Source organism: Gobius niger (genome assembly GCF_951799975.1).
Source record: "Gobius niger genome assembly, chromosome: 5".
Taxonomy (NCBI): Eukaryota; Metazoa; Chordata; class Actinopteri; order Gobiiformes; family Gobiidae; genus Gobius; species Gobius niger.
Window position 1 is genome coordinate 8322184 of NC_136856.1, and position 13953 is coordinate 8336136.

General features: G+C 40.1%; 1 protein-coding gene and 1 long non-coding RNA gene across 5 annotated transcripts in view; one reads left to right on the forward strand and one right to left on the reverse strand.

Annotated features, from left to right (window-relative positions):
- Positions 1 to 13953, reverse strand: part of LOC306962938 — a 162344-nt gene that overhangs the window by 63407 nt on the left and 84984 nt on the right. The gene's annotated exons all lie outside the window — the stretch shown is intronic.
- micu3b (mitochondrial calcium uptake family, member 3b) overlaps positions 572 to 13953 on the forward strand; it is a 45156-nt gene continuing 31774 nt past the window's right edge. For all 3 annotated transcript variants that reach the window (XM_079556244.1, XM_079556245.1, XM_079556246.1), the window contains exons 1-4: positions 572 to 876; positions 4074 to 4221; positions 8329 to 8360; positions 10741 to 10819. In XM_079556244.1, coding sequence (XP_079412370.1) covers positions 634 to 876; positions 4074 to 4221; positions 8329 to 8360; positions 10741 to 10819 — 502 coding nt within the window. In that variant the 5' untranslated portion in view covers positions 572 to 633. The remainder of the gene's footprint in view (positions 877 to 4073; positions 4222 to 8328; positions 8361 to 10740; positions 10820 to 13953) is intronic.

Consider the following 13953-nt stretch of genomic DNA (forward strand, 5'->3'; position numbering starts at 1 on the left):
AAAATGTGACAAAAAATTACAAAAATATGACAAAAATGTGATAAAAAATTACAAAAAAATTACCAAAAAATAACAAAAAGGTGACAAAAATGTGATAAAAAATTGACAAAAAAGGGATGAAAAATTGATGAAAAAGGGGCAAAAATGGACAAAAAATTGACAAAAAAATTACAAAAATGTGACGAAACAATTACAAAAATATGACAAAAATGTGATCAAAAAAATGACAAAAATAGAAACAAAAATGTGACCAAAAAAATTACAAATATGTGACAAAAAGACAAAAAATTTTTTTACTAAAAAAACAAAAACAAAACAAACAAAAAATGACAAAAAAGTTACAAAAATGAGTTGAATACCCAACAAAAAAAATGATGGAAAAAGAATCTGATGACGTGAGGAAAAAGCTCCTCTCGGTTCAGACAGGAGTTAAGCGGTTAAGCCTTTTTGCTCCATGTAAAAGTCGGCTACATCATTAAGTCTGTCATGGTTCGTTATTTCCAGCCTGGGAGTTTGTTCATTTCTCAGGTGGGGGGTGGGGGGGGCGTATAATCCGACACTCCAGCAGCAGCGCGTGGAGCAGGAGGCATTTCTCGCGTGTTTTGCTTCACACGGAGCTGAGAGTAAACAGCCATGGCCGCCCTGCGCAGGACCGTCCTGTCTCTGCTTCACAGGGCGAAGAGCGGGACATTTCCTCCGCCAGCGTCCGGACAACAGCCCGGTTCAAAGGCGACCAAAGCGGTGAAAGCCGTGGCAGCGGTGGGGGCGTGTGTCACCGCGGTGGGGTTCTGCTTTTACCGCGGCTCCGGAGGAGAGGGCAGAGGGCGGTACGGACTGACCAGCCCCGGACTCCTGCCTTCGGTCTCCGCTAAACAGGTCAGCGGCTCCAGCGGTCTCTCTGCTTTCACACATCTGTCACATCTGATCCAATAATACACAAAACTGCTGACATTAGCGGACTAGCTTTTTATTTATTTATTTTTCTAGCTTAGTTTGCGGTTTGTGATACTCGTGTTGCCATGGGAGACGCGCATTATCGCCATAACAACAACGTTCTGTCACCAAAGGAACTGTCCGTCACGCGCGGTGCTGAAGGGCGTCCCCGGTCACGTGACATGATAACTGCTGCCACAACCCCGAAGCCTAGTCTAATAATAGACTTATTAATTAGGCCACTTTAGATGTATTTGTTCCACAATTTAAGAACGAGTGACGTATTTACTGCCAGAGGGAAAGGCTAAACACAGTAAAAATAAATCTAGAATCTTTATTTTATTATGTAATTACATGGGAGAATATGCGTATGTGATATAAATTTGCTTATACCATGGTCTGGGTGAATACTGGATTCTGATTGGCTGATGCATTATTTTGGTATAACCGCACACGTAGTCCGGTAGTTAAATCACTGGGATATCACTCCGCTGTGGCAACGCATGACACAGCTGCATCAGATAAAGGCGTAATTAGTGACTGACAGGAACGTATGAGATGGATTTTGTGTTAATTTCAACGTTTTTGGCCAAAACAAAGCGTTTGATAAATGTTTGTAGAGGAGAGTGAGCAGCTAAGTTAGCTACTGTTAATAACATATGAGCTTTACATTTCTATTGAAAACGGTTAAGGCTATTCATCATTTTCAGGCGTACATAAAATGATCCAGCATTTAAACATATTTGTCTGGATTAGTAAAGTCAAACATAAAAGTTTCAGTTGGGGGGGCCCAGGTGTGAGCGACTCCACCGCAGCTGTTTCCATAAACAGTTGAGCTGGTTGAGCTAGCTAGCTTTAGCTTCAGGTTAAACAGCGTAAAAGTGAAATAACTCCTGCCCACGAGTGCCGCATATCGGTGTTTACTTCCAGGGAAAAGTGTTTCCGGGTTAGTCCTGTTGTGTTGTGATTCTGTGCTGATGTTGTGTCGTTGAGCCTGACTGAGATCCTCGTAATAGCTGCGGAGAATGACTCGCTCTGAGACCAGCCTTCAGTGACCGGCTAATAACCCACACAAAATAGTCCCGTAGTCTGGCAGATTTAGTGAGTTTAGTCAATGAAAAAAACATTTATTATAAATGTTACGTTTGTGGGACCCTGGTATAAGCGGATTAAACAACGAGGAGCCGCATTAGACGCTTATAATGCAGGAGGAACTCCACTGTGTCGTGGTGTTCTTGACTCCACGTCGTGCATTATGACCGTCTAATGCGGCTCCGAGTTGTTTAATCCTTACATATATATTATTTGATAAATTATTTTCTTCCAGGAAATGTAAAATGTAATGTAAAAAATAGTCAAGGCTGTGCAAATAATTGACATTTATTAAAAGTTGCAACCTCCAAATCAGTTATCGTCATGGTGCTCTGGGTGACCACAGTCAGTGCCTGGTAACCCATCTCCAGATCTGAGGGGTTTTAACCTTAGCACCCAGAGGAACGGCTGCCGTTTATGTTCATGTCAAAGGGTTCACAACTTCACATCAGACCTGCCTGAAACTGCTCAACAAGTTCATTACAATTACAGCCCACATAAAAGCTGTTAAACCGTCGTACTCGTCTTAAAAGGCCCCGGGCTAATCCTCAGCGTTGTCCTCGCCCGGCAGCAGGAATCCAAGGGGCAGGAAACCGGACACCAGCGCCTTTCGGAGGGGGCAGCGTGAGATGAGAGGTGGGGTAATGTCGAGGCACAGGGGGGCACGCATTCCCCTGGGCGTCTGCTGTGTGCCCACTAAACCTGGACCAGTGCCACTTCACAGAGAGATCTCCTCTGTCCGCGCTGCCCCGGGCTTCTGATCTGAACATTTGTAGGGACATTATCTACCGCACGGCGAAGAAATACAGGCCCAGCAAGACACGCACGCACCCCATTACTGAATTACTGCGCCGTCTGAGCCAGGATTTTCTTATGACAAAGAGAGCGTCTAAAACAAAGCATCTTTGAGGCAGCGTTATCACCCCGGACATGAAAAAGTGCAGGGATGTTCCATTGATCCAAATCTGCCTTCATGGCAGAAACCACAGAAAGCTTTCTTATTTATTACGTTTATTCTGTAAATGCTTTGAGTTTTTCTTGAACAACCCCTCAGTGTAAGGTATACCGTTAGCTGTCAAAGTAAAGACTTAAAACATACTCAATTAGTACCAAAATGTAACTAGAAAATCATGACTAAAACTGAGCTTTTTTCTCAACACAACATGCTTTTTTGTTTTCGGCTGTGTGTGCAGATCATTTATAATTCTCAGTCAGATCAAAGACCTAAATGATTTTGCAATACATTCTGGCTTCTTGCAATATTGATTGTGTTACTTGAGCCAGCCCCGTCAAAGTCATCTCAATACTTGGAGTTGTGAAGTTTGTATTTGGAGGAATGAAATGGGAACTGTCAGTGTTAAATGACACTTAAGAGGAAAACCTTCATTTCTTGTTAAACCTTTTTGTATTATTTTTCCAGCCCTACCTAGATGAGCCTTAATTAAAGAGGGGGCATTCTGCTTTTTTCAGCTACATAGCACCAGTCTATATCACACTACAATGATGACCAAACCTTCTGTTGGTCTGTAAATGCAGTAAATTAGAATAACTGCCTTGTATAAAATTGCTCTGTCAAAATGGCTGTAGTGAATGTCTTGAAATAGGCCTCTGTCTCTTTAAGAACCTCTGACCCTTTCCGACACGCCCCCTCCACACGCTGTCTGTGGCATCAGTGGGGAGGGGGTTCTGCTGAGGAGCAGTGGTTGGTTACTCGGCTGGTGACGAAAGCTCGGAGGCGTCTCCAGGAGGTGGGGGCGTTCCTAGGAGGACTCAGGCAAACCTATCCCTAAAATGGCCGCCATCAGAGTTTTTACAGATTACTCAAAAATATGTGAATGTGCCAAGGCAACACTTCAGGCATGTTTTTAATGAGGGAATGACATAAAAAACGTGATTATTCTGGTCAAATTTACTCATAGCAGCACCGAAAGCAAAGATCTGTGTAGTTACCACTTACGTTTACCCCGCTGCTGCACAGAAGTTGTGCAGGAATTATTTGTAAAATCCCTGAAACGTCCAAAGTAACCTGTTTTTTATTTGTGTTTTAGCCCCGGGTGACGCCTTCAGTGGATGGACAGCCTTACACGTCGACTTATGAAAACAGGTTCAGACTCTTCAGCTCCGTGGAATACGAGGGGCAGCTCTTCATGACGCCACTCAACTTCATCGAATCGGTCACTCTCAACGAACCCAAATGTGAGCTCGCTGCCGTTTTGTCTTTATATTTTTGGCTGTGTTATATTGATCCATTTATTTTGCTATTATTACTAAGGATAAAGCTCATGTTTGTAGGGTGAGAGCTTTGTGGTTTAAGCTAAAAGAAAAAACTCTTGAGTGTGAGGCTCATTCTGCTTTGTGATTGGATTTACATTCACATTATGGAATAACTGTGAATAAATTAACTTTACAATTGTTCGAACATGTTTACCTTCTATCTGAGGACATATCTGACTATTGACTAGATACAATTACGAGAAACAGGAAGCGCAGAGCTACAAATATCATGTTACTAATGGCTTTTACATCTTTACATTCATCTCTTCATGAAGCTTCACCAATTTGTTGACCATAATAAGGCTCTTACTTGACAAAAGCGATGATTGATTCCATGCTAAATTAATACATACTACAGCTTTATCTCTCTTCTTCTTTACAACACGCTCTGTTAAAGATCACACATTTTTTCATAGGTGCTGACGCTCGTTTGTTGGCAGAAAAGATCGTCAGAAGCTTCAGACCAATAGACTTAATAGTTTATTTCATTGGCAGATCTGGAAAGTGCCAGCACCGTCTTTTAGCTGACTCCACCGAGCTGCACTGTGAGGCTTTCACGTTAATTTACTGCAGAGATGAACCCATTTACTTCAGTATGTTAATGCCCTCGGCTCCTCAAAAGTCCCACTCGCTGCTCTCCTACTTGTTTCTTATTTTACTCTCTAAATTCTGGAAATCCTTTGCACCCAGCTTTACATTCGTTTATCTTGTTTCACTAACTTTTCGCTTTTAAATTGCCTTTTTCCCCCCGTTCCCCCCGTCAGGTTCCCCACCTGAACCGAGCACATTTTCTCCAGTTTGGCTTTACCCCAGCCCAAAAGCTTCTGGAAAAAAGCTGTGAAAATAGCAACAAAACTGAGACAAAAACAATGATGGAAACGTGACAAAAAAGTTACGGAAAATTGATGAAAAATGTCACAAGAAGTTGACAAAAAAAGTACAAAAAAATGACAAAAAATGGATAAAAATTTGACCAAAAAAAAAAAAAAAAAAGGAAAAAAATGTGCTAAAAAAAATTACAAAAATGTGATAAAAATTTGACAAAAAAAATGACAAAAAATGACAAAAAATTGATGAAAAAATTACAAAAGTGTGACAAAAAATTACAAAAAAATTACAAAAAAGTTACAAAAATGAGTTGAACACCCAACAAAATAAATAATCTGATGGCCTGAGGAAAAAGATCCTCTCGGTTCAGGCGGAACCAAAACAATAACATGATGTAAAGCTAGAAAAAGTCCATTTTGCATAAGCTTGTGCATGACGGCAATTCGGACCCGAAGTAACAACTTTGTGAGTGACAGTGCAGGATTTTAGAGGCAGTTGTGGTGAACAGGTCTGGGCTCATTCTACACATTAGGACATGGAGGAACATGTAGGGGGAGGAAAATACTTAATTTGAACATTTTTACTTTTTACTAAAACCCCTCCATGTGTCTCACTAAACAGCTTATTTACAAAGGCTTCCTTTTCTTATTCTATGTAATATTTCCAGCTGTTTTTCAGGGACGTGTCATCAGACAAAAGTGACCATTCAGTCATAACACCTGCATAGAGATACACATCTTTACCAGTAACCTCACTGTGGCTCATTTATGTGGCAACACTCAGACTAAACAACTTGTCGCTCATAAACGCGATGATAAGAATAATTTCATTGGTTTTTATTTTACAGGCTCAGGGTGAATGACCTGGAAAGGGCTGCCCTGTCAAAACACGCGTCAATCACTCATTACAGCCGGGTTTATGTGGTGACGAAGAGGAAAATCTGTTTTTATGGTTATTTTTACGAGTCCAAATCACAATGTCACTATGTTAATTACACACATTATTTCAACATTAGACATTGTAAAACAGGTTTTATCGTAAAGGCATTGCCCAGTGACAGGTAACTTATTCCCGGTTTGAGATAAGGACACTTCCCAGTCAGAAGAGACAGGAGCATTTCTGCAGCTTCTCCAGAGCCAGGTCACAACTAACCTATATGTGCTGATCGAACAATAAAGAGCAGATGGGAGTGGGACACATTTTTATTGTTTTATTCAGGCTAATTTGGTTGTTATACATTTTTTATGTAATGGATCCGTTTTTCTTTCAGGGGGTGCAGTCCCTTGATTCCTCCCTCAGCTCCGCCCCTGCAGATCTCAGATTCTCAGCCTGATTTCACTGTGCAGAGAGAAAACACAAACCAACATGATCAGCTCTGCTCTGCACCTCTTGTAGGGCGAGGGAGAGAGAGCGAGGGGAGAGATAAACTAAAGATTTGTTCAGTAGCGACAAGCTGCATTACCAGCGCAGTGTTGTTCATGCAAATTAGCCATGTTGACTTCAGTTTTGTTTATAAGTGAAAACAAAGCTTCCTTCATTTAGGGCAGGGGTGGGCAAGGAATTTTCATAAGGGGCCACATAAGAAGCCTGAATTGAGTCGGAGCCGCACCAACAATAATAATTATTCTCTATTATTTTCTGAAAATATTTAGCCATATCAAGCCAAGGACCCGCATGTATGTGCATTGTTATTTAGCTTATTTAACTTCTTATCCTCGTTAACTTCTACCATCGCACTGAAAGCACCTCTGTGCGGAGTTTCTGGGAAGTGAATGGGGAGTGTATTGTCAGGGTCCATTAACAAAAGCTCCTAAATCAAAATATACTTTCATTGGGAAAATACTACTGAGGATTTTCTTTTAAAGAGGGGGTATTGTGCTTTTTTCAATCACATGGCACCAGTCTATATCACACTACAATGATGACCAAACCTTCTGTTGGTCTGTAAATGCAGTAAATTTGAATAACTGCCTTGTATAAAATGTCTCTCTCAAAATGGCTGTAGCGAATGTCTTGAAATAGGCCTCTGTCTCTTTAAGAACCTCTGAGCCTTTCCGACACGCCCCCTCCACACGCTGTCTGTGGCATCAGTGGGGAGGGGGTTCTGCTGAGGAGCAGTGGTTGGTTACTCGGCTGGTGACGAAAGCTCGGAGGCGTCTCCAGGAGGTGGGGGCGTTCCTAGGAGGACTCAAACCTATCCTTAAAATGGCCGCCATCACAGTTTTTACAGATTACTCAAAAATACGTGAATGTGCCAAGGCAACACTTCAGGCATGTTTTTAATGAGGGAGTGACATAATAACATGATGGAAAGCTTGAAAAAGTCGATTTAGCATAATACCCCCCCTTTAACAAATCATAACTCTGCAAAAGAATGGGCAAGAGTCGTACTTTTTTTTTTTTTGACATACTCAGGAATTTATGCCCTACAAGTCAGGGGCCGGATTCAACCACATCCGCCCGTGGGCCGTAATTTGGTCTGATTTCGGGCATACAGTAATATTTGACACATGGTGCGGTGCATTGGGACACGGCACATCTTTGCTCCTGATCTGTTTCACCTGCACCTGCTCTGCCGATGTGCAGCGTGTCGGCGGGTGAGAGTGAGAGAAAGAGAGAGTTCAGGAGGAAACACATGTTGTGAAGTTTGTGCTGGTCTTTAAACGGAGAGAAAACACAAAAACAACACTGCACAAACGAGTGATGCATATCTTTGCCCAATTTCTAGTGGTTTCACGTAGACTATACCACGGAAACAGACAAAATTTAGTGACGTCTGAACTACCAAATTTTAGATCAAATCTGGAAATGATCCAATCCACCAGTTTTATGCTTGAAATGGAAGCTACTGCCACAGCCACCTCCCTGGCTCTTCTCAGGGAACATTAATCAGAGCCATTTTGTAATAACTACATAGAAATCAATATTTTGTGCACCTCACGAGATGGACTTGGAAATGAATATAATATATGTACGTCCTTTACGCCTCCTGTCAGTCAGAATCCTGTCTCCGAGCGTGTGACTGGGCGGTTATTGACTTCCTTATCCTGCTTTATGAGCTCTCTGTGTTATCTGACTTTTATTGAGGATCGGTATGCACTCAGGGCTGTGTCCATGTCAACTGCAGGTTTCACTATTAATGACCATTTGCATGTTTATGATTAATTTGCAAATACTAATTGTCTCTTGTGTTTCATTCAGGCCGAAAAGGATGGAGGTCTCTCACGAAGAAGGTGATTTGATTTCATTTTGTGCATTTCAGTTCAGCATTGGTTCCTCTTTCATTCTATGAGGAGTAAAGATGCAATATCAAAATCATTTCAAAAACTGAACATTTGCACATTTTTACAGTAGCCATATACAGTACTGTACAAGCTTAATCTCTTTTATTTTCCATTATCTTGTCCTAAACCAGTGGTTCTCAACCTGGGGGTCGCGAGACAAATTTCGGGGGTCGCCAGATCATTTAGATAAAATAGCCATATTTTCATTAGCATATAATCTGATATTTTATTGTTGCATATGTTTGCTATTTTACCAGAGTGCCATTATTTGTTTGTAGTTTGATGAATTTCATTTTAGCCATTTGTTTTTTTGTTTTTTTTTAACACCTTAACTCCCACCTGAACCGAGCACATTTTCTCCAGTTTGGCTTTACCCCAATCCAAAACATCTGTAAAAAAGCTGAGACGAAAACAATGATGGAAATGGGACAAAAAAGTGACGAAAAATTGATGAAAAAGTGGCAAAAATGTCACAAAAATGTCACAAAAAAATTACAAAAATGTGATAAAAATTTGACCAAAAAAATACAAAAATGTGACAAAAAAATGACAAAAAATTTACAAAAAAATTACAAAAATGTGACAAAAAAATGACAAAAAATTACAAAAATGTGACAAAAAATGTGACAAAAAATTGACAAAAAATACAAAAATGTGACAAAAAAATGACAAAAAAATGACAAAAAATGTGACAAAAAATGTGACAAAAAATGACAAAAATGTGACAAAAAATGTGACAAAAAATGACAAAAATGTGACAAAAAAATGACAAAAATGTGACAAAAAATGACAAAAATGTGACAAAAAATGTGACAAAAAATGTGACAAAAAATGGACAAAAAAATGACAAAAATGTGACAAAAAAATGACAAAAAATTGACAAAAAAAATACAAAAATGTGACAAAAAAATGACAAAAAATGTGACAAAAAATGACAAAAATCTGACAAAAAATGTGACAAAAAATGTGACAAAAAATTGACAAAAAAATACAAAAATGTGACAAAAAAACGACAAAAAATGTGACAAAAAATGACAAAAATGTGACAAAAAATGTGACCAAAAATGACAAAAATGTGACAAAAAAATGACAAAAATGTGACAAAAAATGTGACAAAAAATGACAAAAATGTGACAAGAAATGTGACAAAAAATGACAAAAAATGACAAAAAATGACAAAAAAATGACAAAAATGTGACAAAAAAATGACAAAAATGTGACAAAAAATGACAAAAATGTGACAAAAAATGTGACAAAAAATGTGACAAAAAATGTGACAAAAAATGTGACAAAAAATGGACAAAAAAATGACAAAAATGTGACAAAAAAATGACAAAAATTGACAAAAAAAATACAAAAATGTGACAAAAAAATGACAAAAAATGTGACAAAAAATGACAAAAATCTGACAAAAAATCTGACAAAAAATGTGACAAAAAATTGACAAAAAAATACAAAAATGTGACAAAAAAACGACAAAAAATGTGACAAAAAATGACAAAAATGTGACAAAAAATGTGACAAAAAATGACAAAAATGTGACAAAAAAATGACAAAAATGTGACAAAAAATGTGACAAAAAATGACAAAAATGTGACAAAAAATGTGACAAAAAATGACAAAAAATGACAAAAAATGACAAAAAAATGACAAAAATTTGACAAAAAATGACAAAAATGTGACAAAAAATGTGACAAAAAATGACAAAAATGTGACAAAAAATGACAAAAATGTGACAAAAAATGTGACAAAAAATGACAAAAATATGATAAAAATATGATAAAAATGTGACAAAAAAAAATACAAAAAATTGATGAAAAAATCACAAAAAATGACAAAAAGATACAAAAATGAGTTGAACACCCAACAAGAAAATGATGGGAAAAAAATGTGATGACGTGAGGAAAAAGATCCTCTCGGTTCAGGCGGGAGTTTAGAAGTTAAGAATTATGTCGGCTGCTATTTCTATTTCTCACGGTGTGACCCGAGCCGGGGTCACGAATCCCTTTTACTGTTAAAATGGGGGTTGCGGCGCCAAAAGGTTGAGAACCACTGTCCTAAACCTCAAAGTATCAAGTAGTTTATTTTTATCCTTGTATTTGTTGAATACGGCTGATGCAGCTCTGGTTATTGGCACTAAATTGAGGCAAATTTGCTACAGCCTTCTGGTAGGGTTAACTCTTTTCCTTTTTATATCTCCTTTTCTCTAGTCTCAAAGCAGCCACTGTACCTCAACAATACAAAAACCCAAGAACAAATCCCTTTAAAGCCTATATTTCACATGATCCCTGTTGTAACGAGTGATGGGGCTTTTCTTCTCCCATTTCAGGAATTAGACAAGATACTATCAGCGACTCCTCCGCTTTGGAAAGGATCATCAAACATGTTCAGAAATCTCCGTGAACAAGGTACGGCGGCGCGATCAAAGCCCGGCGTCTGATTCTCTTTATTTTTGCGCTTTAGTCGTTTTCGTGTTTGCTCAGCGCCGAGTCGGACAGAGTAAAAGTGTGCGCAGCTATAAATGCTATCTTATCAGTGATCAGTCTGGTACTGAGAGGTGGCGTTTGAGCAGGGACCGGCTGCAGCTCAGGCACAAAACAAGCCCATTAGGAAACACTGCACAGAGGGAAATGAAAGAATCGAGAAAGGACCTCCTGTGGCATCCTGAGTCATTCTGCAAACATTTAGTCAGGTATTAAGAGTGAAATCTCAAGTCCCTTTATTTAATGGTATTGAAATCATTTTGACAAGTAGCACAACTGGAGCCATATATAAATTCAGGGGTTTGTGGGAAGTGTAAGTTACTCTCTGCTACATTTGCTAAAAAGTGAAAAGTAAATAAAAGATAAAAAGACCATTGCCCAAACAGTACCTGAAACATGGAAATGTCTATCTTTAGTGGTTGTGGACAAGTAGTAGCAATAGTAGTTGTAGATATTAATTTATTGTCCTTATGAGGAAATTCATTTGTAGTGAGTAAAAACCAATGGCCGCTGGCTGCTCTGCTTTATGCCCACGACACTGGAGGCCGCCATTGCTCCGCCATTGCTGTAGTCCCTCCATATCGCCGCTAGTGCCCCATTGAAAAGCATTGGAGTTTAGACACATTAAAAACAACTTTAACGCCTGGTTTCATTTTTTTCAACACTAGACTAGGCTAGATATTCCTCCTGAGATAACGCAGGGTTAGTCACTTATTTAAGAAACCAGGCTGGTTTTCGTAAGAAGAATTTTAGAAATGTCGTACTTAATGAGGGTCGGACTGTTAGCATTGGAGCAGCGCGAGCTACACGTCACACAAGGGTGGAGTCTACAGAGAAGATCCCGCCCTTATGCCCTTTTTAGGAACAGGCTTCGTCAGAGTTGGGGAGGGGGAGTCTGTAAATCCGCAATGAATTCCCCCACGACCGTGGTCATTATGGTAAACGGGGAGGAGTGAGCAGAAGACGTCCATTTATATACAGTCTATGGTAAAAACATACACAAAGACAACATTCTCCACAACAAATCTACTCAAGACATTGTCCAACCTGACCAGCATTTTTTTTGAGGTTGTGGAAGCCTGTTTGTTTTGTTTGTATTCTTTTTTGTCCTCGTAGGGAAATTTGTCCTCTGCATTTAACCCATCCTTTGATGCCGCTGGGGCAACCCGTAAGGAGCAGTGGTCGACGGCAGTGCCGCGCCCGGGGACCCATTTCCATGATGTGGAGCCAGGCTGGTGGTCAGAATCACTTGGCTGGAGGACCAGCATGAGTACTGCCCTCCTCTGAAACAGTGTATCGCCTCTCGGGTTTGTCCCTGAGCGTGGTGTCCTGCACTGGTCAGCTCCTCCCCCTCTTCCCTCCACTTCCTCCTGCGCAGCTTCCTTCCTTCCTTCCTTCCACAACAGTCTTTCACCATCTTCTGGGAAGAACATGGCAGTTCATCTGTTTTATTCTCCAGTGAATGTCCATTAGCCAGAACAATAGAAGGCTTGCATGGCCTAGCTGTGAGTCTTGCCTGTATACCACCTTGTTAGTCCCATTCTTTGTTTCCTGTTGCGCCTCTTGTGACGCCTCCACTGTGCTGCAGGTGTGGGAGGCTCTTGGAGCCTCTTCAGTGTTTCAGAAGAAGACATGTGTAGGTTTCAAATGCTCATAAGCTTGCTGTTTGTTTACTTCTTCTTCAGGACCATTATGGACTCTTTGCTGTAAAATAAAAAAAAACGGCAACCCCACAAAAACATGGCAAAGAAAAAGGCAAAACACGCAGCTGTACTTAGAGAGAGGGAGGTCGCTTCATGTCCAGTTTTAAAAAGTTAGCATCATTCACAAGCCTGCATGAAGCACAGACCGGCTCTACAGAATCTAATCCATATATGGTAACACTTTATTACATACATTACGGGCCGGTAAGTCCTTGGTACTTACAGTGGTAATTCTAGATACTTATGGTGGTACTTACAGTGGTAAATACTAGTAATAACAGGGGTACTTCTAGGTACTTATCGTGGTACTTAAAGGATACTATCGTGAGAATTACAAGGTATGTACTTCTAGAAACAGTGGTAACTCTTATAATGAAGGTTGTACTTCTTGTTTTCTCTAATGCTGTTTAATGTTGTTTTATAGTCACAAAATCTTAGAAATTATTTCTGTTTGTAGAAGTACCTCATTTACTACCTATGAATTGCTGCTGTAGAATCCTTGAATTACCAGTAAGTACCATAGTAAATAGAAGTATAACCTTCATTGTATCTCTCACTACTAAGAGATACAGGGGTAACTCTGTGACTCCCAAACCCTAACCCCAATTCCTAGTAATTACCACTTTTAGTGCCACAATAAGTACCACTGTCATTACTAATAATTACCACTGTACCATTGACTTGTTACTATATATATACACTGTATATTTTACTTAATTATTATGTTTTTATATGTTTTTATTAGTTTGTGGGTTTGCAAAATTACTTGTGGCACTATTGACTGCTTGGTCCTGACAGTTTAGTCCAGTAACTATGGTTAATAATGTGTAACAAATTAGGAAGGACATACGCTATACATGTGAGTCAGTGCTCTCTGGGGCTGAAGCAGTGATATGTCTGTGATTCTACTAAATAAATGCACTCAATATCTGAAACGTGCACATACTCGAGAGTGAAGCGTTTCCGTGGAGCGTACCATTTGGGAAAGTTCATCCGAAAAACTCCCCGGCGACAACAAACGCTCGCACACCTTTTCATCCCGCTGTTGTGTGGCAGGTACAGCCTCGAAATGACAACAGATCTTTAGCTTCAAAGCCGTCAGAGCTTAAATGGGTTTTTGAGGAGGAGGAGGGAACACTTTTAAGGAGATTCCTGCCGCGGCCCACCGGTACCACACACCTCCAGCTCCCCCCCCCCCCCCCGCCTGTCGCTCGGCTAAAGTAGATGTTCTCAGACAATACAAAGAATTCCTCTGAAACACTTCATACCCCGCTGCCGTTCAGGAGATGTAACCCAACGCCATCGCGGGGCTTCGTAATGTCCTGCGCCGATCAGGGGGGCGGCCGGCGGGACAAG